This window comes from Peromyscus leucopus, chromosome 14 (genome assembly GCF_004664715.2).
Source record: "Peromyscus leucopus breed LL Stock chromosome 14, UCI_PerLeu_2.1, whole genome shotgun sequence".
NCBI classification, from domain to species: Eukaryota; Metazoa; Chordata; class Mammalia; order Rodentia; family Cricetidae; genus Peromyscus; species Peromyscus leucopus.
The window spans coordinates 3439319-3465755 of NC_051075.1; the positions used below are offsets into that span (position 1 = coordinate 3439319).

Below are 26437 nucleotides of genomic sequence, written 5' to 3' on the forward strand. Positions count from 1 at the left end.
TGAGGCAGTAAACTGCAAGGTTGAATCCCTCTGGGCTACACAGTGAGTGCAAGACCCACTGGACCAACTTAGCAAACCCATCTCTCAAAAGAAGGTCTCTTACTCAAACCCGACAGTAGAGCTCCATGACAGAACACTCGCTTAGCTTCTGAAACACTGAGTTCTCTCCCCAGTACAGTAGAAACAAACCAAAACAACCCAACACACAGGCTTGGACTTCGATGACTCCGTTGTGATGCAGGCCGCTGTGCCTGTGTTACCCTTGTTATGACCCAGATCCAAAGCACTCTTGAGGCACATGAAAGTGTCCAGACTGTTTAACAATGGCCAATGTTTGTTGAGTGCTTGCTAAATGGCACCTTTCCAGACTGACACTTCTCAATGGGATGTCTTATCTAATCTCCACAAATCTATGCAATAAATAGTTTTATTTGTATGTGAGGAAATTCAAGTGACTAAGGCTCACGAAAAGGCAAAGCACTTTGTGTAAGGTCACACAATTGGAAAGCCATCAGAAGCAAGTCCTAGAAAAATGACTCAGTGGAGCCTGCTTTAAGAAATTAACTAATCAGTTTAAAGCCAACCTGGTCTACAGAGGGAATTCTAGACCATTCAGAACTACACAGTGAGACCCTGTCTAAAAAATAAAATATTAGTAATGCATCTCAGCTAAGAAGAAAGTCAGGAGAAAGGGCTCTGGATTGGAGGAGCTCCCTGGGTAGACGTGATGTAAGCCCGCTCTTCTGTGGCATAGCAAACCTTGCCAGCCTAATGAAGGGAGAGCAGAAGAGGGAGCCTGGGGTGGACTGAGGAGGTTTGATGTGGTAAGAAGTGTGCAGTGCATGTTGTTGCAGGAAAAGAATATGAAGCTGTGTATGTGGGGGGGGGGTGCTCAGTTGTGGGTCATCAGTGGACAGTAACACAGCTTTGAAAGTAAGTATTTTATCCTGTTGAGAACTTTTTCCAAAGCAGAGTGAAGAGAAGTGTAGCCATTAAAGACCATATGTACGGATTATACTATTCAATATGTCAAAATGCAAGCTTTGTAATAAAACACACATTACAGACTTCAGGATTCTTATCCTAAACGTTTCCGTTTTGCTTTCATTATTAACATTATAGCTACTTTACACAAACAATACCTATATGCTAAGAAACCCCACACATTGAGACGTGATACTGAGGGAAATAAGAATTTATATTCCTTCTGAGATGATCTAGTAATAAAGTCCTTAGAGGGTGAATCTGAAAGATGGAATAAGCAATTGTAAAGGAGGCCTTGGATTTTATGTCCGTATCCATTATTTCTCTAGGTTCCCTATGAGAATGGATTTCACTGGTTCTAATAGAAATAAATTGCATTAATCCACAGGATTGAGTGATAGCTCTGATTTGTGGTAAAACTTGGAAGTACTCAGCTTTTTTGGCTAGCTTGCACTGCTTTGTAATCTCTCCTTCGTGTCTGGGCTTGTGCTGATTCTTGAAGTGGGTGAAACATCAATAAAGTGTCCATGAACTTCCACACTGACAGTGTTAATTTTGGTGGAAGGGATGGTGACAAATTTCTGGTAAGTTCTGCACATAGGAACTCAAGCAAGAGGAAAGGCCCAGCAGGTAGCAGGCTGCTATTGAGTGGCCTCAGAAAAGCCCCAGGCAGGACAATGGGACAATCCCAGTGCACATGAGCTCTCCGGTTCCTCAGATGCTGACTGACTGGCTTTGCCCAGTGCCTCACCGGTTCTCAGTGGCTGTCCTCACTAAGATCATATCTAGGTTAGGTAACTGGAGACCTGGCACCTCCATTCTCGTCCCTTCCTCCTGTGTGCGGCCTTTGGAGCACACAGCAAACTGGAAAGCACAAACTGGAATCACCTGTGGAGCCCTCTGTGCAAGACCAGTCAGCTGTGGAGCTGACATTTCTTCTGTTTTTTGATTTGAGGATTCTCTTTTTCAGCGTGGTCCTGGCATGCTTGGCTTTAGGCTTTTCTTCTTGTCTGAGAGCTCAGGCCTCTCAGTTGTCATCTTGCAAAGTGATAGAGAGCAATGTCTTGCCTTTCTTGAGCAATGCAGACTATCTCATAAATTTTCATATTGTGTATTAAGATGCACCCAGTTCTAAGTGCAGAGAAAGCTCATTTCTACAGAGTTCTTTGTGCAAGGGGATCAAAAGATCAAGCGCAGTGTACGGTATTCGGCCCAGTAATGGTTTGGGTTTTGTGAGCCAAAAGATACAGAAATGATTCTTGATTTGAACTTTGATGGGGAATCTTTGGACAGAGTAGTTTAACTATCTAGCATTCTCAGAATCATGACAGTGGCTGGCATGAGAATTGCCACAGTTCCCAGTGATGTATCTGTGGCCACCGATGCCAGCATTAGAAGTGACGAACTGAAAGCGTCTGTTGGGTAGACCTAGGGAGAGGAAGTTCCCCTCATTAAAAATAGTTACAAGTAAGTGTTTCAAATATTTTTGGATATTTTCAAATACTGAAATGTCTTCAACATTTTGATAATGTAGTATCAGCTTTCCTATAGGATTATGAAAGGACCTTGACACATGAATTCTGACTTTAACTTCTATGCATGGAAATAAAAGGATCCCAAAATTGAGTGTGCTTAAAATCATTCATCTCTCAGCGTCCCAAGAGTGTCACATTTGAATTTTCTCAAACCCTTATCTCACAGATACTTAAATTGGCTATTTTGTGTTAATTCTAGTTGAGAAAACAGAAATAAAAACACAGGAGAGTGAGTTTTTTAATTAGGCCCAACTGCAGACCATTGAAAGGACCCACATCCTTTCCCTCTGTGAGGAGCACATTGGTACTCAAAGCATGTCCTCTGGTCCAAGAGCATCAGCAGTGCCTGGGAACGTGGGAATTCTCCATCCTGAGTGAGAAATTCTGGGACAGGAAAATAAACTGTCCACAAAAGGCAGATGCCTGCTAGTCTGAAAACACCTATACCAATTCATAGAAGCTCTAGTCCATGAGACCATTGAGAAGAAAATGTCCTTTGGGTGCAAAGAACCCATTCATTCCTGATAATTTCCTTGATTACTCACCAGCTGCACGGGTTGGTTGGTAATTCTGGGTCACATAGTTACAACTCACTGACATATTACTGACACCACCCTATGACATCACTTATCAAACTGCCAGACTGATTCTTTGGGTACTGATCCAGTTTGTAAAAGGAAATAGAAGCAGTTATAATGCTTTGATATGGAGTATTTTCCAAAGGGTCTTGGATTGAAGACTTAGTTTCCAATAGAGTGTGGGGGGAGGGACTTTTAGGGAAGTGATTGGATCATAAAAAACAATGATGTAAGCAATTAATTAATTTATTAGTGGACTTATAACTGAATGGACTATGGGGCATACAGAGAATTAAGCCTGGCTGGAGGAGCGGAGCACTGGGAATGGTCTCCAGGGACATCTTTCCCCAGCACCTTTCTCCTGGTCTCTCTCTAAAGCAGGATGAACACAAGCGTTTGTGCTCTGCTGTGCCTCCACGACATTCTGTTTCTCCACATACCTACAGTAACTCTGCCCATAAACATGGACTGAAATCTCAAAAACACCTCATTTTGTGGGTACTTGTCACAGTGATGGAGAAAGATTAACAGTGAAGCCAATCATTTTACTGATAGTAATCATCAAAATAAAGAGTTACAGCCCTTTCTTATGGAACTTTTGAGAAAAGGAAGAACAAATTTTGTCTGAGCTAGTAACAAACTCATAGTAAAACATATATCAATAAATTCCCAATAATATTATTACTTTCAATTTTCTTCAAAATTGAATCAATAGGAATCTGAAAAGGAAGTATAAAATTAATATCTAAGCTATAGTTTTAGCATGGTTTTTGGCTGAGATTTAAAAAAGTATCTCAAAGAATAAAATATTGTACTGCATTTAATATAAGATACCATTGATCATGACACAAAATAATCATAATCATTTTATATGCCATGCTATCAAAAATAAGAATACATTGCTGGTCTGACACTGAATGCCACTAAATGTAAGTGGTATCCCAATTTCAGACATGGTAAAGTATGAAAAAAGCACACATTAATATTAATGAAATATTATATACATTTGAGTATAGATTGCAGTTGGAAACTCCTTCAGGGTGAACTCTGCTTATGCATTTTCTTTTCATAAACAATGCTAATATGGCCTCAGTTACGGTAATTTTGGTCTTTAACAACGCTAAGCAACATCATCATAGGCTAAGGATGGTTTTATGACACCAGTAACTAAACATTATAGGCAGAAAATACTCCTCTATAACCTGGTTTTTGAACTGTTATATAGTGTAAGGGAACAGGTAATTGAGGAGAAGTCAAGAAAAATAAGATGAAACACAGGGAATTCATTCACTTGAGTAAATCTTTTGGTTGTCATAACAAAATTATTCACAAATTTAAGATATGCTAGTTTTATGCTGATATTTTCCTTAATTAGCTACATCGTTTATTTACATCGGTTCTTCTTACATGTAAGTGGATTGTGCTGCATACATTTAAAAATGTCGTATAACCGCACTTCCATGTCTTTGCAGGGGATTGTGCATTTGTTTGAGAATTTAACCATGAGATGCTGCTGCACAGCAGTGTTGAACCAAACACCAAAGTCTGACATCTTATTGCAGAAAACTCCATGTTAACCAGGGAGTACCACCTACAAACTGGTGTCTTAGCAAAGCAGCTTTTCTGATTTGGAGAATTCATTCAAATAAGAAACTCATTATTGTGAAGATTTTATTTCATTTTCTATATTTTCACAATTCTGAATAAAGTTATAGATTGGAGATATTTTTTAGTAACCCTCTAAACCTAGTGGAAAATACATGAAGCTGGAAATAAAGAGACATGAGATCAGGTTATGTTTTGTTATTCTTCCACCATAACTTTCACAAGGCACTTAACTTTTCTAAAATTAGAAATGTAAATGACTGTTAAATTCTTGTTTAAAGATTCCAGGGAAGCCGGGCGATGGTGGCGCACGCCTTTAATCCCAGCACTCGGGAGGCAGAGGCAGGCGGATGTCTGTGAGTTCGAGGCCAGCCTGGGCTACCAAGTGAGTTCCAGGAAAGGCGCAAAGCTACACAGAGAAACCCTGTCTCGAAAAACCAAAAAAAAAAAAAAAAAAAAAAGATTCCAGGGAAATAAAATCTAAGGCTATAATAATAATAATGATAATGATAATAATAATAATATAAAATACAAAAGGGTGTGCTTTAAGCTTATTATCTTATCTAATCATAAAAAATGAAATTAGGTAATTCAGAGAGTCATTGAGCACAGTTCCTTGCACAAACATTCAGTGATTCCTAGCAGGCATTTTGTTGTAGCATCAGTAATGACCACACTACCAAGATGAAATGAGTGTTCTTGCTTTAGTCATGAAATGATCTTTAAGAATTTGTGGTCATCTGAGTGCCCAGGGGCATTAACTTTGGATTATTTTTTCATTTCTTTTTCTTTGTATAGTTTGTTGGTTTTCTATGGATGTATTATGGATTTTTTTGAAAACTAGAAACTACAATTTCATTGTCTTTATTTATCAGTTCTCACATTTTTCTGCATTCCTTAGGATTTTATATACACAGAAGTATTATCTTCTGCAAACAGAGAATTTATCTGTCTCCTTTCTCATACAGATGGCCAATGTTTCTTTTTCCTGTCTCCTGATTAGTCTTTCCAGTTCTAGGTTGAACAGAAATGTTAAATGTGGCATCCTCATTTTTTTTTCCTGTCTTAAAGGGAAGGCCTTTAGCTTTTCACCATTGTATATGAATTTATCTGAGTTGTTGAGTTTGTATGGTTTTGTTTTGTTTTTAACATAAAAGAAATGCATTTTTGGCATCTAGTGAGGTGATCATATGGTTTTATCCTCTACTCTGCTAACATGGTGTATCACATTTATTTGACTGTATTGAACTACTTATGCATCTGTAGATAAACCCTACTTCACCATGGTGAAACATCTTTTTAATATGCTATTGACTTGAACTCCAAATGTTTGACTCAGGCTTTTTTTCCTGTTTCTTGACTGTGTTTAGATAGTTCAGTTGTTAAAAATGCAGAACAATAAAGAATTTGTTCTGTATCATATTAAAATGTCAAGAGTAGATTTCCTTTCTCAGTATAGCAAAACAAAATGCAAGGTATTTAAGTAGGCAAGGACTAATGTATCCTTACCACAAAGAAATAATTGTTTATTTTCTTTTAAAGGCATGATATCTGTCCAATTGCCCCTAGATTTATCACAAAGCAGTCATACACACAGATAAGGAAATGTGAGATTCAGGCACTTCTCTTGTTTAACTGGCTTTTGTTTTGTTTGATTTTCTTTCTTGGACACAGTGTCTCATGTATCCAAGTCTGTCCTCTTACTCAGCATGTAACCTGGGGTGATCCTGCCCTTCTGACCCTCTTCCCTCTACTCTGAGAGCTGGGTTCATAAGTATGGACTTCCATGCCTCGATTCTAAGGATTGAACCTAGGGTCTTGTGCATGTTAGGGAAGTACTCTAGCAAAAGAGCTGTATTCAGCAACTACAATGATTCACAATTGAACCAATAATCACCTACTATATTTATCTAGAACCTTGAACTGCTTTCTGGGACTTCTCACTATTCTACTACATTGTTTATAGGAACTTACACCATCTACAAGGAAACTATAATATCTGTGTTGTGTATTTGGTCTTCCTATAGAGTACTTAATTGACAAGATTTAATTTTATGTTTAGAATATTTGAAATGAGGTCAAAAATAAAATTCAAGATTATAAACTTACAGCAGTAAGTTATTTATTCTTTTTAGATAACATTGCTCTTGAACCTCACTAAATTGTTTTTCTAGTTAAGAAACAACTTATCTAGACATAATGGAATATGCTTATAATGACAGGTCATGTAGAAGGGTCACATATTTCAGTCCAGCATGGCACAAAGGATCCTATCACACCACACACACACACACAAACACACACACACAGACAAACACACACACACACAGAGACACACACACAGCTCCTCTGTAGTAATTATTCATGTTTAATTAAAGTTTAATATTTACAGAACTGAATAATCTTCTAGTCCTGTTTCTCCCAGTAAGGGTGAAAATGAATCTTTTGTGCTAATTAGAATCTAGCAGGTGCTAATAACTGGAGTAGGCATGTTGTCTAAGGACAAAAGTTACAAGGAAATCATAACTTCCTCCTTTAGTTACTAGAGCTTTTTTTCAATACTTTTCACAAGAGAAACCATTTAAAAGTCACAACTGAAGAATAATTTTTAGAACTACAAGTTTGTGTTAATTAAAATATTGTGAGAGATATGTATCTGTGGTTCAAAACAAAAAGGAGGTGGTAGTGATCAGAATAACATTGAAAACATAATAAATTCCTCCTTGACAGAGCAGCAAATAGAGTAGATGTACACCATCAGCCTCACTCCTTTAAAAGCGAGTGTAGACAATGTGCCAGACACTGGGCTGGTTTCTGACAACAGTGTGTGGAATCGTACAAAGCAAGCTTCTTCTCAAGATAGCTTGGTGGTGGGAAGCTTTAGAGAGTCAATGCTGATCCCTTTCCTCCAGGTTTTCTTCTTGTTGTGTTTGTTCTTATTTTTAAGACAGGTTCTCACTATGTAACCCTGGCTTATCACTATGTAGCCCAGGCTGGCCTCAAGCTCATCTGAGACCCTCCAGCCTCTGCTTCCAGAGTGCTGATATTTTAACAGCAAGTACCACCACACAAGCTTGTTTCCTTCAAGTTTTACCCTAATATAAAGGAACACAACAGAGAAGTTTGGGGTCAGGTTAACCCTTCAGGAAGTGTTGGTATTAACTGTTACAGACATTGTTCTCTCCATCCTTGTTGCCCAGGGGCTGACATTCTATCTTTAGAAGTCATGACACAGATTCCTTAGTTACAGATAACTAATAAGACCCAACTGGTGGATAGACTTTTCTCAGAGACAAAAATGCACTTTCCTTTAGAAAAAAAAGGAAGAATCATGCAATAAAGAAATCACATAAGTAAATGCAATCAGAATCTTTATACATTTTAAGTAATGAGAAGAAAATCAGAGATTTAAAAAATGGACAATTTAAGATAGATATAGGACCACTGGGGAGAAAGATGCAGTAAAAAGGGAGTCAATTGCACCATAATGTACTTGTTCTGGCTCAGTCTGTCTTCAACTCTGGATTTGTAAAATGCATAGATGGAGGGCACTCTAAACTTTGGCCATCCTCACGCATATCGGTACCAAGATACAGCACACACAGACATTACGGGCAAAGGAGACGGCCAACACAGTCGTCCCAAACAAATTTGTTTTCTTTACACTTATTTGCTGTTTGGATTAGCACTCAATTTTTTTTAGAGATTTATTCTTAAATGGAAAACTAATAAGGAAACATTTGTTCTTCCTTATTGAACTGAAAATAATTCACATTAGCTAATGAGTCCATTTAAGCAGGTGCTTGTCTAAAATCATACTTTCTCCCTACCATACCCACATTCCTAGTAGTAGGGAGGAGATTTACAAACAGTAGAAAAGTAACTCTCAATATGAGGAACAGTAGGAAAGCAATTATCTAAGATATGTTACATGATTTTTCCTTTAAAAATTAAATAAATAGAAGTAATGCTGCATTATCTGGGAAAATTGTCTCTATCTCAGGAACTACAGAATGTTATTAAAGTAAAACTTGTATATGGTTTTAGAATAATATACATTTTATCAGACATGTCCATCATTTTTCCAAAGGAAAAAGATTCTTATCTATATGGCGTAAGCAATAAGCCTATAGAGATTCACTGGAACACACCAAGGAAATCAGAGAACATGCACATATATAAGAAATAGAAAAGCGTGTTTGTTGTGCAAGTGAATTTGAACTAAAGAGCTTTTGTCTTCTGAGATGATAATATCACAAAGCCAGGAACCCTGTGATGTAAAAAGTCAATTTTATTCTAGGACATGGATGGAACTGTTGTTGCCATGGTAATCTTCCTAAACTATAACAGGAAGACAACTAGATGCAAACCAGAATATTTAGAAAGGTAAATGGATACTTTCAAGGTCACATTGGTTCTGGGATTAGGGCAGAACTTGCTTTTAAGGTTGGAACTTAATCTTGGCCTTGAATTTAAAGAAAAACAAAATTTCTAAATAAATATTTAAAATGTTTTCAACTTTAGCACAAACAAAACCTGACATTTATGTTGTAGTTTCATAGCTAAGACAAAAATGTGAAGAAAGAGGAGAGAAAAAAACAGCAGTTTAGGAATCACCTTGATTGGAAATCACCTCTCTGTTTTTAGGCTGAAATGTTTGTCACAGAACCAGCCTTTCTTTCTTCTTTTAAAGTCAGACAGCTATTTAGATGTTTAAAATGAACAAAATCCATTGTTGTTTTAACTTGATCTTTCTTTTCCTTTCAAAAATATAAAATAAAATACTGTAAAAACTCAATTTGATGTGCCAAGGAAGTAAATTTTCAGATGTCTGAAATGACAGTATCCTCAAATCGCTCTCAGATCAAATCATCCAATGTTTTATTTGGAGCAAGAATGAGTATTGCCAAAATTGAAAAAGTTTAGTAGAACATTTGTTTTCATATAGTTTAGTTACAATTTCCTTTAGATTTGTACCCCATTTTCAACTTTGTGTTGGGACTCTCCACACTTGCAGGATGACTTCTGGCATGGAGCACTGAGATCTCAATTTTAATCGCCTGTCTGTCAAATTGAAGAGAAATGCATCTGCCTGGAGCAAGTCAGCGGAGAGCCACTGGGGAGTCTCTAGAAGGGTGAGCAGCAATCCCAGGTCCTACCCAGTTAGGGTGGTGATGTCTGTGGCCAAAGTAGCAACACCCTGCAGCCTCCCTGAGATGATGCATGTGGTTGTTCAGAAGTGGGTGCTGGTGTTCATGTTATCACAGACAATATTTTTGGGTCTTTGACCCCAATGTGACCTTTTGAATGGACATTCCAATGCTCTATTCTTTTGTATATAATGACATGATTTTTTCCTTAGTGAAGAAAAATCCAGTACATAGCTCATTCCATTTCAACTAAGAACAAATCCATAAACACTTTATTGTAATCCCAGTTATGAAATCTGTGACCTGTTCAGAACAGCTTCTCCCACACTCTGCATTCTAAGATCCTCTCTCCTCATTATGAATCTTCCTTTTAAATGGCCAAGTGTTGACCGAAGAGTAGTTATTAATACCTGATAACGCCCTGTGTGGCAGCTTCTTTTAGGCAATAAACACTAACAAGGAAGTACATAATCTCTTGAGTAGAAAAGGGTCCAGGAAGAGACAGATGTGCCAGGACTAGGGACTCATGAAGGGATGGCACAACTATTTTAGAGTCAAATATATTTGGGGATAGAAAGCAATAAATTATCTCCTATATAAATACAAATACAATGGTAGATTTGCAATACCAAAGATTTCATTGCCTGTGCTTGATAAAGCTAGGGTCTGAGGTCACCACATTAACAGCTCAGTGCCCGGGATGAGCACGCTACTATAGGGAAGATGCAGAAATGTAAGAGGTGGGATCTAGTGGGAGGTTTCCGGTCATGGAAGATGTGCTCCTGAAAAGAGCTATACCATTCTAGTATTCTGCCTTCTCTTTTGTCACCACCAATGAGATGAATAGTTGTACTCCGTCACTTACTTCTCACCATAATGTGTGGCTTTATTACAGGTTCTCGAACAACAGCCCCATGGACCATAAACTCAAAAGCTGTCAGCGCCAACAAACCTTCCCCATTGTATAAGTTGATCATCTCAGCTCTTTTATTATAGCACCAGAAAGCTGACTGGCGTTACTGAAGCCAAAGGTGTTAGAACAATGTTTCCTGTATCTATAACCAAAAGAGACCACATCACTATCATCTTTGATTCTACTTTTCAGTGTGACATTTGAGATTTGAAACTCATTTGTCCAAAATTTAACACAAAGATTAGTCCCTTCTACTTTTGAGAGATGAACATGTTGAACATCTACCTCTTGGCAAGGAGAAAGGCTCAAAGACTAATGTTCCCCAACTCCTGAAGGAGCTGTGTGGATTTCAGGAAAAGGGTCACCTTTCCCAGATTTCTGTATTTCTCTCCATGTGTTTTGTATCATTTGGGTTTTTCTTTATTTTGGGGTAAAACTTTACTTTTCTTTATTTAAAGTAAACCAGTCACCAGTCTTGACTCAAATGAGGTTTATGTGCAGTGGAAAGACTGACTTTTATTTGAGGTGAGTTCCGTGAGAAACATCATGAGAAGAATCATAAAGAATGCAAGACTATGCCTCTGTATTCAATCTTACCACAGCTATGCATTATCTATTTTTTATTGTTTCTGTGGGGTTGCCTGTTTTAATATGTTTTCGATAGACAACAAGGCACCAAAAGCCCTGGGTAAATAATAGATGTTAAAAATAGCCATTACCTAACAATGTTACTGGAATAATTAGAGTGCAGAAATGCTCTCACATGAGCAGCCAACTAAAAACAAAGGTTGGCATGAAGCTGCTTCTTTGGTTCTTTTCAAATTAATATAGCAAACTCATTCCAAACTCATCTCTCCCACTTAAAACTACTTGAGTTGTTTTCCTCTTGTTTGCTTTCAACTCCCCCAAAGCACACAACGCTGCATGCCGCCCTCTGCTCAGTTTTACAGTCTTTTGTTGTTTATTAGGGACGCACAGTGCCAATGGATATTGATGTGCATGCGCTATACAGATGCTTCGCTTTCATACTTAGAGTAAGGAAATTGTTCTTATAGTCATGGAGTCATATTCTTCCAATGCAATAAAACACAAAATTCATTTCTTTGCTGGGTAGCTGGCTGCTGTGGAACACAGCCAGGAAGTGTGTCCTTGCAACCCAACACAAGACCAGCACACCAGGACCCTTCGGATTGCTGTAGCAGGGTGGAGCCTGTATTTGAACCAGGAAGCATATTAACATTATTGCCAAATAGCTATTTCTAGCCCATGTACAATGGAATAAAACAACAACTACATTCTTCTTGCAAAAAGCCCAGTAGCTTCTCTAGACTTAGGACTTCTTGGATCAGTTAATACATTGTAAAGAGAAGCCATATTAATTAACTCTTTAAATGAAGATTATGACTCCTAAAATGCATGAAGGTCCCAACATGTCCACCGTCCACCAAAGGAAATCATTTTGCTTTCATTCAATGAAAATTTCCACAGAGATAGGAAACTGACAGAGCTATAACTACTATGCCAATCATTTTCAAACACTCCCAAAAGTTGACTGAACTCATGCAAAAGGTATTGTGTATCTTAAAGAACTAAATGGTGTGTGATGCCATAGCATTTCATGAAGTCTTGAAAGAGATACTTGCATTTTGCTGTCACTTTGTAACCTCCTAGGGGAGGGGTGTGGCCTTCCAATGCATCAAATCCAGCAGAAACCAGGACCATGTCTGGATCAAATTCTTTGGCCACAGGCATCACGACAGTCCTGTGTGGTGAAAAGGCAACAGTCACTAATGGGAAAGCTGGGTATCTGTAAAAACTGCTTAGTAAAAATGACTTGGCACAGCCACAGTCACTTCCCAAGAAAAGAAGGAGAAGGAAATGCTAACTGGGTCAAAAGCTTATCATTTCCTTCATGTATGAACACTGTTGTTTTCGCATCCCAACACAGTCTTTTTCCTTTCATCTTTTTTTCTCCAGATTGAAAACCACCATACTCTGCAGGTACATTCTACAGCCTGTCACAGAGTGCAGAGTGTCATAGAGTGCATCTGTACTGTTTTATTCCATTGCCTATAAAAAAGAAAGCCCCACTTTTTCCAAAGGAGACTAATGTTCTACAGGAGAACTGAAGCTTTAGGGAGAGCCTAGCTTGTTCTAGTTGGTAAGAAATTGGTATAAATTTGAACTATAAATTTCTTTTGGGAAAAAGTTTGCTTTCCCAACTTAAAAATTATATTTAAAAATATTTGTCATGGTAGGGGGTGACTCTTGCAAAGGAAAAACACAAAATTCCCTTAATAGAATCCAGATTATAATGTTAAGTGAGTCCAAGGCCAGACACACCAGGAATGTGGCAGTCTTGTCTCTGGCAGCAGCCCGGGCCAGCCCCACTTAGACACATCAGCACTCACCTCTCAGCCTCCTTGGGGCTCCGAACCTTCCCATCTCTGTTAGTTTTGAGAGAAAATGACTGCAGGATCTCAGAAAAAAAATTTATGAGGGCTTCAAGCTCAGAGCTTCAAGCCCATCATAAAAATTCAAATACCAAAGACTATTTATTAAAACAAGGAAACAGCTCACTGTTATGAATTTTACTAGGAAGACTTCTGTCTGTGAGAAGAAACTGAAACAAGTGTTCCAGGAGTAATCCTTCAGTAGAAAACTAACTAGGCTCTTTGAGTTATCTTCAAACACTTTAAATTTTCACAATGATCACATACCTTTATGTAAAGAAATTTTGATTGAATGTCAGAAACAGAAAGTTGAAATTAGAAAATAACTGAGTGAAACTTATCAGAGATACATAAATCAACTCAACACTTTTTCTAATAACTCTTCTGCTAGCATAAAATGCCAGCCATCAAGCTTCCAAACATATGTATACATTAGATTTCCACTGCAGCTCTCTCAGCAGCTAGAAAACCTCTAAGCCTGAATTACTCACTAATGAAACTAAGAAAACTATACTACCACTCACTATGCATAGCTTACTTATGGTTTTTCTTCAATAATGTTATGAATCTTTAGTACAGATCCGTGATCTGAAGAGATACAAGATTCTTTCAACAATATTAGCTCTGACATTGTCATTTTCATAGAAATATCATGTATAATCAATCATTCACTGATGTTCATGAATAAAATGCCCATGTATTATTGAGACATTGGAATACTCTCTCAAATAATCCAGAATATTTTCTAAAGATCCTCTCTTTATTTTGGTGGGTACTAGATACTTTCTAACAAACAACTGTAAGACAATCAACACATTCCCTGTGCCAATCATTTCTAAATTTGCAAACAACGGGTTTTCGATCAAGCTCCATCGTAGGGAACTCAATCTATGCAGGTGAATTTACTCCAAAAATAATAAAACAACAGGAAAGTTTTTGGGAAAAAAATCTACCACACATCCCAGTAAGCTTTAGATGTAAGCTTGTCACAGCCTGGAGACAGCAGAGAGAAAAGCCTTGATGGAGGAATTTCCTAGATTGGCCTAGGGGCATGTCTATGGGGACTGTCTTGATTATTAATTAGTGCAGGATGACCCAGTCCCCATCGATGGCACCATCTCTAGGCAAATGGTCCTGGGGTTGAGCAATCCAGCCAGCAAGCAGCATTCTTCCACAGTTTCTGCGGCACTCCCTTGGCCAGAGGAAACACGACACAAAGAGTCAGCAAGCCTGCCTTCTGATTCCTGCCCTGACTTTCCTGAGGAAGGACAGTGTCCTGAAAGTCTAAGATGAAGCAAAGCCTTTTCTCTCCAAGTTGTTTTGATCATGGTGTTTGTTACACCAAGAGAAGGGAACTGGAACACCACATTATCTAGTAGAATTTTCCTTTCAAAGCATGCATTCTTAAAACTCGGGTTCCTCTTCAAAGCAATCCTTACCTTTAAAAACGATGCATTGTTAGAATTTTGTCCAGATGGCAATTGTTTGTTGAATAAACTAGCTGTGTGTGACTATAGAAAGTTTGTATGATGTTCTAATACAAAATATTCTGCAATTTTTTTTGTTAAACTAGACAACTACATGGCAACAACTGCTTATAAATAGTAACACTGGTGATGTTTTGTTCATTGACTTCATTTAATATACATTGTCTACTTTGTTGCAAATACTGCCGTGGCTAAAGCTTGTTCAGTTTCAAACTGAACCTTAATTATTTTCATATGTTGACATAAACTCTTCTTTGCCTACAACTCAAAAACATTTAGAATTAATATTCCCCAGATCTTATTATTTTGGCAAATTAAAAAAAAAATATTCTGTGTGCACAAGTGTTTTGTGGGCAAATACGTCTGGTCATCTCTCCATGCCTGGTGCCCAGAGGCCAGAAGAGGGCATTGCATCCCCTGGGACCGGATGATCGTGAGACACTATGTTCATGCTGGGACTAGAACCCAGGTCCTCTGAAACAGCGGCTAATGCTCTCAACCGCTGAGCCACTCTTCCAGCCCCATGCCTGGGAACTTTTAAAGAGACATCACAGAAATCTTTGAGCTCTTTTATTTATCTTGGCATGGATCTAGAATATCCACTACAGCCTGAGTCTCCTTTCCAAAACTCATATTGGGATTAAATACCATTGCTACAGTATGGATCATTGCCATTGCTGTGGGAGTGAGCTCCCCAGGCAAGGATGAGTCTGCCAAGCTTCCTCTGTCCTACGCCTGTTTGATTGTCCTTCCACCACGTAATGACACTGCATGGTGGCCCATACCAAACACCAGCACCACAGTCCTGGACTTTGCAGCCTCTATAACTGTTTTCCAAATAAATCTATGTTCTGTATCAATTATCTAGCTTTAGATAATCTGTTACAGCACGCAAAATAGACTAAGACCATGTATGAGAGACCAAAAGACTGTTATGAAAATACTAAGTAGAAAAGCAGTATAATTTTTCTTGAACAATTTCCTCCAAGGCATTCATAGGATTTGTTGTTAAAGAAAAAAGCAAAACACGCATGTTTGCTTAGGTTATCATGCACTTCCTAATAACCATGACACCCTGATAGCAAAAACCTGTGATTGAACAGCTAGTGTTCTATTGTCAGTCTCTGATAAAAGAGTACAGAGGTCCTTGAAAAATGACCGACTCTAGAACATTATCACCAGAAATTCGAAGTAACTCAGGAGCACTGTATGGTGGCAAAGACATCGTCAGAAGGGATGAGGATGTGCTCACCAGGTATATGGACTAAAGCAGAAAAGCTAGGGATGGTTGAAATTGGAACAATTCCAGAAACACAGAAAGTGATACTAACAGAGGATTATAACCCATAAAATCAGATAAGTATCCATGAGTTAATAGTATAACAGAGCTATAACTGAAGAGAGAGATAACAGCTCTTCCTACAGAATAAACTATCAACTGACGATTGTCCAAGAATCCAAGAACTTAAGGAAAGAGAAAATCCCAATTTGAATAAGATGAAAAATAACAGAAGGAAGCAAGATTTACAGATGCTATGTGTTTGTCACATCAGGAGACACAAGATACACACAAAAACTTTACTATTGTGAAAACTTCTGAAACTCCAATAATCTTTCAAAATACAAAGTATCAGATAAGAAGTGTTACCAACTTAACAATGGGAATGTTATCAGCAAACGGACTTTTCATTTTTTTCTTTTTAAAAATGACTCATTTGTTTATTTTACTTGTGTATAGATGAACTTGCATGAGCTTGTGCGCTCCACACACATGCAGTACGCAATGAAGACAAAAGAGAGTGTTGGAATCTCTGAAACTGGAGTTACAGACGCTTGTGAGCCACCATGCAGGCACTGGCAACTATGGTTTGCTGTGAGAGCAGCCAGTGCTCTTAACCACTGAGCCACGTCTCCAGCCCAGCCAACAGATTTTTAAACAAATTTTGAGCAGAGAGAACTTGGGAACCAACAAGGAAAATGAGCTAGAAAAGGAAGCTACTGCCCAGAATTCAATATAGAAGGAACTTGTGGTGGTATTGTGTATTCTAATAAATTTATCTGGGGTCAGAGAACAGACAGCCACTAGATACAAAGGCTAGAAAATGGTGGCACTCACACCTTTAATCCTAGCATTCCAGAGATAGAAATCCCTCTGGATCTCTGTGAGTTCAAGGCCACATTGGAAATAGCCAAGCATGGTGACTCACGCCTTTAATCCCAGAAAGCCAGCCTTTAATCCCAGGGAGTGGTGGTAGAAAACAAAAAGATATATAAGGCAAATGAGGACCAGAAACTAGAGGCATTTTGGGCTGGTTAAGCATGTGGCTGGTTAAGCATTCAAGCTTTGAAGCAGCAGTTCAGCTGAAAGCCATTGGGATGAGGACACAGAAGCATCCAGTCTGAGGAGACAAGACCAGCTGAGGATCCTGCGAGGTGAGATAGCTGTGGCTTGCTCTGTCTCTCTGATCTACCAGCATGGACCCCAATAACTCGCCTCAGGTTTGATTTTATTAATAAGAACTTTTAAGATTCCCGCTACAGGAACTAGAGAAGAGATGAGGGATATTTGTCCCAGGAAACCCTCAGTAAGGAAACAGGTCCAGTGGAAGGAGAAGGCAGGACTGAAAACAAGATATTAAAGAAATGTGACCAGCAAAGACCACTAGAAGATGCCCAAACATCCTAACAGCCTCTCTTCCTGCTAACAGCCAGACTAAGCATTCGGATGGTCTCCTCCTTACTGACAAGTATGTGTGGACAAAGCCTAAACTTTTCATGTGGTGTTGGTGACCTCCAAATATAGTTCTCTTTGTTTTGTCCTAAGGGCATTCAGAGACCACTAGCCCCCTTCCAAAATGTTAATCCTAAAGGAGAGCTTGGAGGGGTTAAACATACTAGCTGATTCAGATTCTCATTTGACTTATTTATGTACTCATTAGGAAAACTGACACCATCTACTGCCTTCTTAAATATCAATGGAGAATAAGAGAATTTCCTCACTTATGAGAAGACCAAAGAGTATAGAAAAAACATTAAAATAAACATATAAACAACTGGAAAAGCTGGGGCAGTGGTGGCACAAGCCTTTAATCCCAGTACTCTGGAGGCAGAGACAGGAAGATCTCTATGAATTCCAGGCCAGTCTAGTCTACAGAGCAAGTTCCGGGACAGCCTGAGCTGTTGTTACACAGAGAAACTCTGTCTCAAAAAAAAAAAAAAAAAAACCAACTGGAAAAAAACAGATATAGTTCAGGCAATAAATATATTCTCAAACATAGTATATATAAATAAATATATCATATGCAAAGCCATACAATATATGCTATATATAATAAAATACATTATATTTTATGTATTTAAATATATTTTTATATGTGGATATATATTTAAATATAAATACATATATATTTCAGTGTATATATACGTATGAACATAGATAGATAGATAGATAGATAGATAGATAGATAGATAGATAGATAGATAGATAAATTTCACTATGTACCTCAGGCTGGTCTGGAACTCATGATGTATATCATTTAATTTTCTCAGTGCCATTACCAAACACCTGACAATAAACAATTTAAAAGATGAATTGTGTATTTTAGCCCACAGATGGAAGATGTAATCCACTATAGCAAGAATGCATGAGGACAGCATCTTGAGGCATCTTGCTCACATCTATGAAAATTAAGAGGGAAAGACTATTCAGGAAGCCAGGCTAGGCCATAATCCCAAGGCCAGACAGCTAGAGATCCACTTCCTCAAGCTAAACCAGATCTCCAAAGAGCTGGTTGAGGCAGACCTCCCGAAAGAGCTGGTTGAGGCAGTAACACTGGTGTGCTCCATTCACCTTCTTAAAAGGCAGCCTTCCTCTTCCTTCCCTCCCTATGTATCTCCAGGTATGACCCATGCAAAAGAGAGAGCATTGTTAGTAAAGGGAGATGTGGCACACTCTCATTCATACCTACTTATGCATGCACACTCAGACACATATGCACACGCACGTGCATGCACACACAGACACACTTCTCAGGCTGTAGAGCTGAGCCTATTTCTTCTTTAAAGCCAGAATGGTGTTCCTTGAGTTGGTGTGTGTCAAATGAGTGGGTGGTGTCTTTCACTCACCACTCTGCATGTGCCACAGGAAATTATTAATGGGGTTCAGCTTAAAAACAGTGCTTCACCTGACTCACTGTCGGTGTAGCCAATGGGTTGGCATTGACCTGACAGGAACTCATCCCAGAGGTCTGAATCTAACTAAGGAATCACATACTCCTAAGCCATTGCTCCAGTCTCCTGGAAAGATATTCCTAGAAGAATTCTCTTCTTTGTTCCGTATTTACTGTCTGGACACCTGGTCCATGTCTCCCTGTACCTCGGGCTTCTATGTGGTACTGAGGATTCCAACTCAGATCCTCACACAAACCTTCCAGGTCCTTTCGCTCACTGGGCCATCTGTGCCACTCCAGTTTTAAAGCATCTAAATCCATAGACATGAATTAATCCCAAATACTGCTTTATTCTTTGAGAAGCCATTTATTCAACTCTGTTCTGGGGGGAAGCATTGGGGTAGATGGAAGCTTGAGACAGAAAGGAGTTGAAAATCTGCCCTTAAGGAGATTGCAGATTATAGGAAGGCAAGCAGAAAATATGTCTTTGTAGTATTATAAGTTAAGCCTCAAACATATACAGTGTGCCCAGAGATACATGAAGCAGAGTAACCAGGAGGAACAAAACAGGAAGAAGAAAGCCCAGCAGAAATAAAGAATGAATGTAGACATTAGTGGAGAAGGTTGACAGGAAACAACAAGCAAACAAAACCTAAAGCAAGGAAGACACTCGGGGGAGCATGCAAGAGTATAGCTGTGGACACGTAGAAAGGCGTGGGGAGTGGGAAGAGTGCTGAGTGTGGACTACAGGGCAGCAATGGCAGAGAAGGACGAAAGCAAACAGATCTAAGCCTCTGCCTGCTGTTCAGGAGGAATATGGCAGTCCCTTGTGAGGCAGCCATGGTTGTACCTCCCCACAAATTTGGAATCCATTGCTTCAAATCTCATGGAAAGATATCCCCAGTAGAGTTCTCTTCTCTGCTTCGTCCAGACACATGGTCTGTATCTCCCTTGACAATCAATGTACTCTCACCTGAGCTCTTCAGAAGCTGAAGAGTGTGTGACTGCAGGAATGCATGCCACTCACGTCTTTCAAGTAATGAATTTTTACCACCCATCTATGTCATCAGCCAGGTTCACAGACAGTCTGGACCTCTCGACTTCATAGACTTCACATCTTAATTGAGAAGAAGGAGTTTATGAGCAACCAAGCAGTCTATAGCCTTACTATCCTGAAGACACCTCATTTTATCGGAAGAAGCAGGAACTAGGGTGAAACATAAATTATGCAGGAGGCCACAGGAGTGACTGATACAGGTTTAGACTGACTGATACTGACAGTGCATGAAGTGATGAAGGTCATGTGCAGTTAGAGGGAAGAACAGCTGCCAGATGGGAGAGCATGTGCAAATGTCCTGAGAGGGGCTTGGATGTACTCGGAGACTCGTGAGCTGTTACTGTGGTTGACTCACAATGTTAACAGACAGTGGAAGACTGTTGGAAATGGCCAGTCAGATAACTGATAATGAAGCCAGAGCAGCTGGAGCACTAGAGACCATTGCAGTGCTCTGAGTTTAATTCTCAGTAAATGAGAAGACCCTGAAAGACTGGAGAGGGCTATGCCATGTTCTGATTTATGTCACCTCAAACAATGGATTTCAGTCTCCTGCATGACTGATTAAAAATGTCATATTATATTCATGCATATGTGAATTATAGGTGAAAATCATGTCTACATTTTTCTGTATGTGTAATTGTAGGTCATGGCTTAAAGGCATCAGATTATGAATTAAACATTTCCAAATGGTACAAGGGGTTCTGTTCTTTTATGCTTTTTTTTTTTAAAACAAAACAAAGTACACGTGATATTATGTACATTTCCCTTCCCGTACCCGTATTTGTACATGAAGTACAAGGAACAACATTCCCCTGGAAAGATATTCATAATAGTCCACTCTTGGACTGGCAGAGAACAGCACTGATTCACACCCAGACAGCTGCTTGAGACATTCCCAACATCTCTATCACCTTTGGACCACTGTGAAAGTGCTAAAGGGCATCTGTGTGTGTGGGGGATCTATGTTGGGGTCACTGAGCACAGACCATAAGGTTGGTGTTCACAATCAGTTACACAAGCCCTGACTTCCATCCTATCTGTAGTCTCATCTTGCATCTCCTTGTATAACCACCACAAACACAGACACACACATCCTAAATATACCCCCACAACACACACACACACACACACACACACACACACCAAATACACACACCTCCCTAAACACATAGTTGATGCCCTCTCAAGCACACACTATACCTACCCTCTACTTAGTGCACACACACTCAATATATGTACCCTAAATGTCACCCAACAATCCCTTGCACATCTACATGCTTAGCACACATTCTTTTTGCATATACATACTCTTGGGTATGTACCAATATACCAGTTCCAAACAGATACCTACAGAGCACACATACACACCAAATACACAGAGATGCCCAATGTACACACATAAATATGCCCAACACCCCAACAGTCACACCCCAACTGCCCCCATAACAAGCACAAGTATGTTCTATCATAAACTTCCAACACACAAACACCCAGAGTATGTGTAAACTCACACATATGTACCACACACCTGATTTTTTCTCTCAACTTGTAACTCATGTTAGTTCTTTTCTAACTTCCTTTCTATCTTATGCAACTCTCATTTTTCACTCTTTCACCCATAACCAATGCATCAAGAGATTTCATTGTCTACACTTTAAAAATACCTCTAGAAAATTCCCCTCCCCAGGACCACTCACCCCAGATGTAGTTAGCATCATCGTTGCCTCTTGTGGACAGCAGCAGGCCAGAGCAGCATGTTTTATCAGATCCCCATCATCTCCCTCAGGAAAAAGCAAGTTTTTAATGCCCTACGAGTCCCTGGACAGAGAAGTTGTTCAACACATCTTTGACTCTGTCTTCCTATTCTTTGCCAGGACACTAATCACAAATATGCCTGACTCACTCTGGCCAAAGGAGTGTTTTAATAACCTAAATATTTTTGTGGTAATATGTATGTATCATAAAATATGACACTTGACTGTGTTAAAGGGCATGGTTCAATGGCATTAAACACACTGTTATGCAACAACTATTTAGTTCCAGAACATTTCTTGTTCCCAAGCAAACGCTGCATGAGTCAAACATTTGTTTAATAAATCCCCCCCCCCACTCACTTTATGACTAGCATCCCCTTTGCTGTCTATGAACACAACAGCGTCTTTGATGTAAAGGTAGTACATTCATTTCATTTCATCCTTCTGGATTAAGGCTTCTTGTCACACCTCTCTCTTCGCTCCCTTCCATTCTTCTTTCCTTGTTTTTTTCCACTATGGCGAGGACACTCACTGTTAAAGTCACCTTCTCAGTGAGAACTGGAACATGCAGTCCTACCCTATGCAGCTGCAGTATTTTACACTGATCTTTAGAAGTTACTCATCTTGTCCAGCTGAAATGCATCCCCTTTGAACATCTCTCTTCACCCTGTTGCTGGCCCCTGACACTCACCATGATGTGTTCTGGTGTTGTTAGACTAGCTTAGCTACTCCATCTAAGTAAAAGTCTGTAGATTTGTCCTTCTGTGGCTTGCCCATTACACTTAATGATCTTTCTTCAAGGTTCTGCATTGTCAAATATGGGTGTGTCGTGAGGTATATGCGGAGGTCAAAGGACAGCCGCTGACGCTAGTTTTCACCTCCAAATTCTTGAGATGGTCTGCTTGCTGTTTTTCTGTTCCATACAATGGAGTAAGTAACCCACAAGCTGCCAAGGATTTTTTTTTTAAATCTACCTCCCATCTCTTGGTAGAACTATGAGAACTGCAGGTACTAGTGGTGCGCATTGGCTTTTACATGGGTTCTAGAGATTTGAACTTGGGTCCTCAGGCTTGTGCAGAAAGTGCTTTACCCAATGAGTCATGTTCCCAGGACCCCCAGATTTCTTTATAAAGTCTAAATAATATCCCATTGCATATAAGTCTCACTGTCTTTTTCATCTATCTATCTATTTAAAGATAATTAGGTTGCTTGCTATGAAGAGCTGGGACTCTGCACACCAGCAGTGAGAACACCAAATGACGCTGACATGCTGTCCTCCAAGATTGAATGCCTTGTTTTACTCTCCACCACACCACTCACTTCCCCAAATGACATGCTATTTCTTTATCTATCTATCTATCTATCTATCTATCTATCTATCTATCTATCTGTTATGATGTTCATGATTTATTTCTGCTTCCTTTACTCACTTCAAGATCTAGTTCATCACAGACAAATGGCTAATTCTTAGTCACCAGAAACCCATTTAACACATGTGAAACATTCAATAAATAGTCACTGAACAAAATCTCAAATGAAATTCCTTCTGTCGTGTTTGGGTTCTTTTTTCATTTATTTCAGCTGAAGTTTTCTTGATTCTCACTGTTCCTCGGGCAAGATATGTCACAGAGGCATTTGTAATATGTATACAAATACATGGCTGTTTTAGTGAAGGCCGTTGCCTTTTCTTACAGTGTCACTGGATTCCAACATTTGTTTTGCTATAAAAATCAGAATTGTAAAGCTCTACAGAAACAAAGCCAGAGTAGGAATGACAGCTGTGGGGATGCATAAATGCTCACTCTCTTCATGTTATCTGTAAATTGCACTAAGGGGGAGCGACACCAGTAGTCTCACAGCTTCTAATTCTTGTATGCTGCATTTTCTAGATCAGCACCACTTCAGTGTTTAACAACAGCAAAATACATGTATTGTTGTATCATCACTGTGTTTACCTAGGTTAATCAGACAAAAGATTCTTTATAGATAAGCAGTCATATAATTTTGCTCAACTTTCTGCACTCAAGTATAAAATTTTACAGAGAGCTGGCATCATGTTTCATTCAGTAGAATACCAATATGTTACTGTAAATATAATAATATTGTAGTCCCTGACAGTATCCTAGAGCCAGAGAAATACTGTTGAGAAAGTATTTATCTTTCATTCATCATCTGGGAGGAATATTAACTAATATTTCTGAATTAGTCAAAGTTATTGACTACATGGCACATCTTGGGCAGGTAAAACCCTTAATCATTTCAGCCTACAGAATGGGAAAAGATCTTCACCAACCCCACATCTGACAGAGGACTGATATCCAGAATATATAAGGAACTCAAGAAATTAGACATCAAAACGACCAACAGTCCAATTGAGAAATGGGCTTTATAACTAAACAGAGAATTCTCAACAGAGGAAACTCAAATGGCTGAAAGACATTTAAGGAATTGCTCAACATCCCTAATCATCAGGGAAATGCAAATCAAAACAACTCTGAGATACCACTTTACACCTGTCAGAATGGCTAAGATCAAAAACACTGAAGACACTTTATGCTGGAGAGGATGTGGAACTAGGGGAACTCTCCTCCACTGCTGGTGGGAATGCAAGCTTGTACAACCACTTTGGAAATCAATATGGCGCTTTCTTAGAAAATTGGGAATCAATCTCCCCCCAAGATCCAGCTATACCACTCTTGGGCATATAACCAAGGAATGCTCAATCATACCACAAGGGCACTTGCTCAGCTATGTTCATATCAGCATTGTTTGTAATAGCCAAAACCTGGAAACAACCTAGATGCCCTTCAGCTGAAGAATGGATAAATAAATTGTGGCACATATACACAATGAAATACTACTTAGCAGAGAAAAACAATGACATCATGAGGTTTGCAGGCAAATGGATGGATCTAGAAAAAATCATCCTGAGTGAGGAAACCCAGACTCAGAAAGACAAATATGGTATGTACTCACTCATAGGAGGATACTAGATGTGGAACAAGGATGACTGGACTGCTACTCACAACTCAGGAAGGCTACCTAGGAAACAGGACCCCAAGAAAGACACAGGGATCACCCAATGACAGAGAAATGGTTGAGATCTACATGAACAGCCTGGACGTGAGTGGGGGTAGTGAAGGGCAAGGGTCAAGGGAAAGAGAACTTGGGGGGAGCAGGAGATCCCAGCTGGATCAAGAACAGAGAGGAAGAACAAGGAATAGGAGACCATGGTAAATGAAGACCACATGAGAAAAGGAAGAAACAAAGTGCTAAAGAGGCCCAAAGAAATCCACAAAGATACCCCCACAATAGACTGCTGGCAATGGTTGAGAGACAGCTGGGACTGACCTACTCTGGTGATGGGATGGCCAAATACCCTAATAGTTGTGCCAGAAACCCCATCCAAAGACTGAGGAATCTGGATGCAGAGATCCACGGATAGGCCCCGGGTGGAGTGCTGGGAGTCTAATTAGTGAGAAAGAGGAGGGTTTATATGAGTGAGAATTGTTGAAACCAAGGTTGGATAAAGCACAGGGACAAATAGCCAAAAGAATGGAAACACATGAACTATGAACCAAAGGCTGAGGGGCCCCCAACTGGATCAGGCTCTCTGAATGGGTGAGACAGTTGATTGGCTTGATCTGTTTAGGAGGTATTCTAGGCAGTGGTACCAGGTTCTGTGCTCGTTGCATGAGTTGGCTGTTTGAAACCTGGGACTTATGCAGGGACGCTTGGCTCAATCTGGGAGGAGGGGACTGGACCTGCCTGGACTGAGTCTATCAGGTCGATCTCAGTCCTAGGGGAGACCTTGATCTGGAGGAGGTGGGAATGGGGAGTGGGCTGGGGGGGAAGGGGAGGGGGGCAGGAAGGGAGAGAACAAGGGAATCTGTGGCTATTATGTAGAACTGAATAGTATTGTAAAATAAAATTGAAAAAAAAAGCAAAAAAAAAAAAAGAAGAAGAAGAAGAAGAAGCTGTGAGACACGCTGATCTTAGAGTTTCCAGCAGTCCTATAAGAGTTAATATTGAAATAAACTTTCTTTTGCTGAGAAATGTATAATCTAAAGCATTTCAATACACATGTAGATATAACTATTTGTGCTGTGTACTTCCCTTTCCAGGCATTATTGAAGAAAAGCACATAAACATCATGTACTTTAATATGCCAAAAACATAGCAGTAATTTTTTAACAGTGCTTCTTAAGAAGTATTTTGTTATGATTCCAAATGTGGGCCCAGTAACTTAGAGATGGTCTTACACAAATAGTTTTGTAAGCATTCCTAAATCAATTGTTCAAATCTGTAAAGGCAAAGACTGGAGAGGAATGGGGTCCATCCTGTGTTCTTACACAATCCACTTAAAACAGCTTGAGTCCTCAGTCACAGTTGGTGAACATGACAGGTGCGGGCCAAGGGTTTTAACCATTTTAGCTCAATTCCTTATTTTTTAAGAGAAATTGATTGATTGATTGATTGATTGATTATATGTGGATGGGTGTTTTGTCTACATTCATGTTTGTATATTATATATTTCTAGTGCCCTCAGAGGTTTTACATCTGGAATTACAGGTGGATGTAAGCCACCATTTGAGTATTGGGAATTAAACCACAGTCCTCTGGCAGAATAGCTAGTGTGCTTGATCACTGAACCATTCGGCAGCCCCTAGATTTAGTCTTAAATGGCATAAAAAAAGTAAGATGCCTCTAGAAAAAATATTTACAGAAATCAAAATGAAAATTTCAAGCTTA

The 26437-nt window shown here is 39.3% G+C and overlaps 1 protein-coding gene across 14 annotated transcripts in view; it reads right to left on the reverse strand.

The window, feature by feature from the left end:
* Window positions 1–26437, reverse strand: part of Hdac9 (histone deacetylase 9) — an 848903-nt gene that overhangs the window by 91322 nt on the left and 731144 nt on the right. For all 14 annotated transcript variants that reach the window (XM_037210966.1, XM_037210967.1, XM_037210965.1 and 11 more), the window contains one exon: window positions 12409–12527. In XM_037210966.1, the coding sequence (XP_037066861.1) occupies window positions 12409–12527 (119 nt within the window). The remainder of the gene's footprint in view (window positions 1–12408; window positions 12528–26437) is intronic.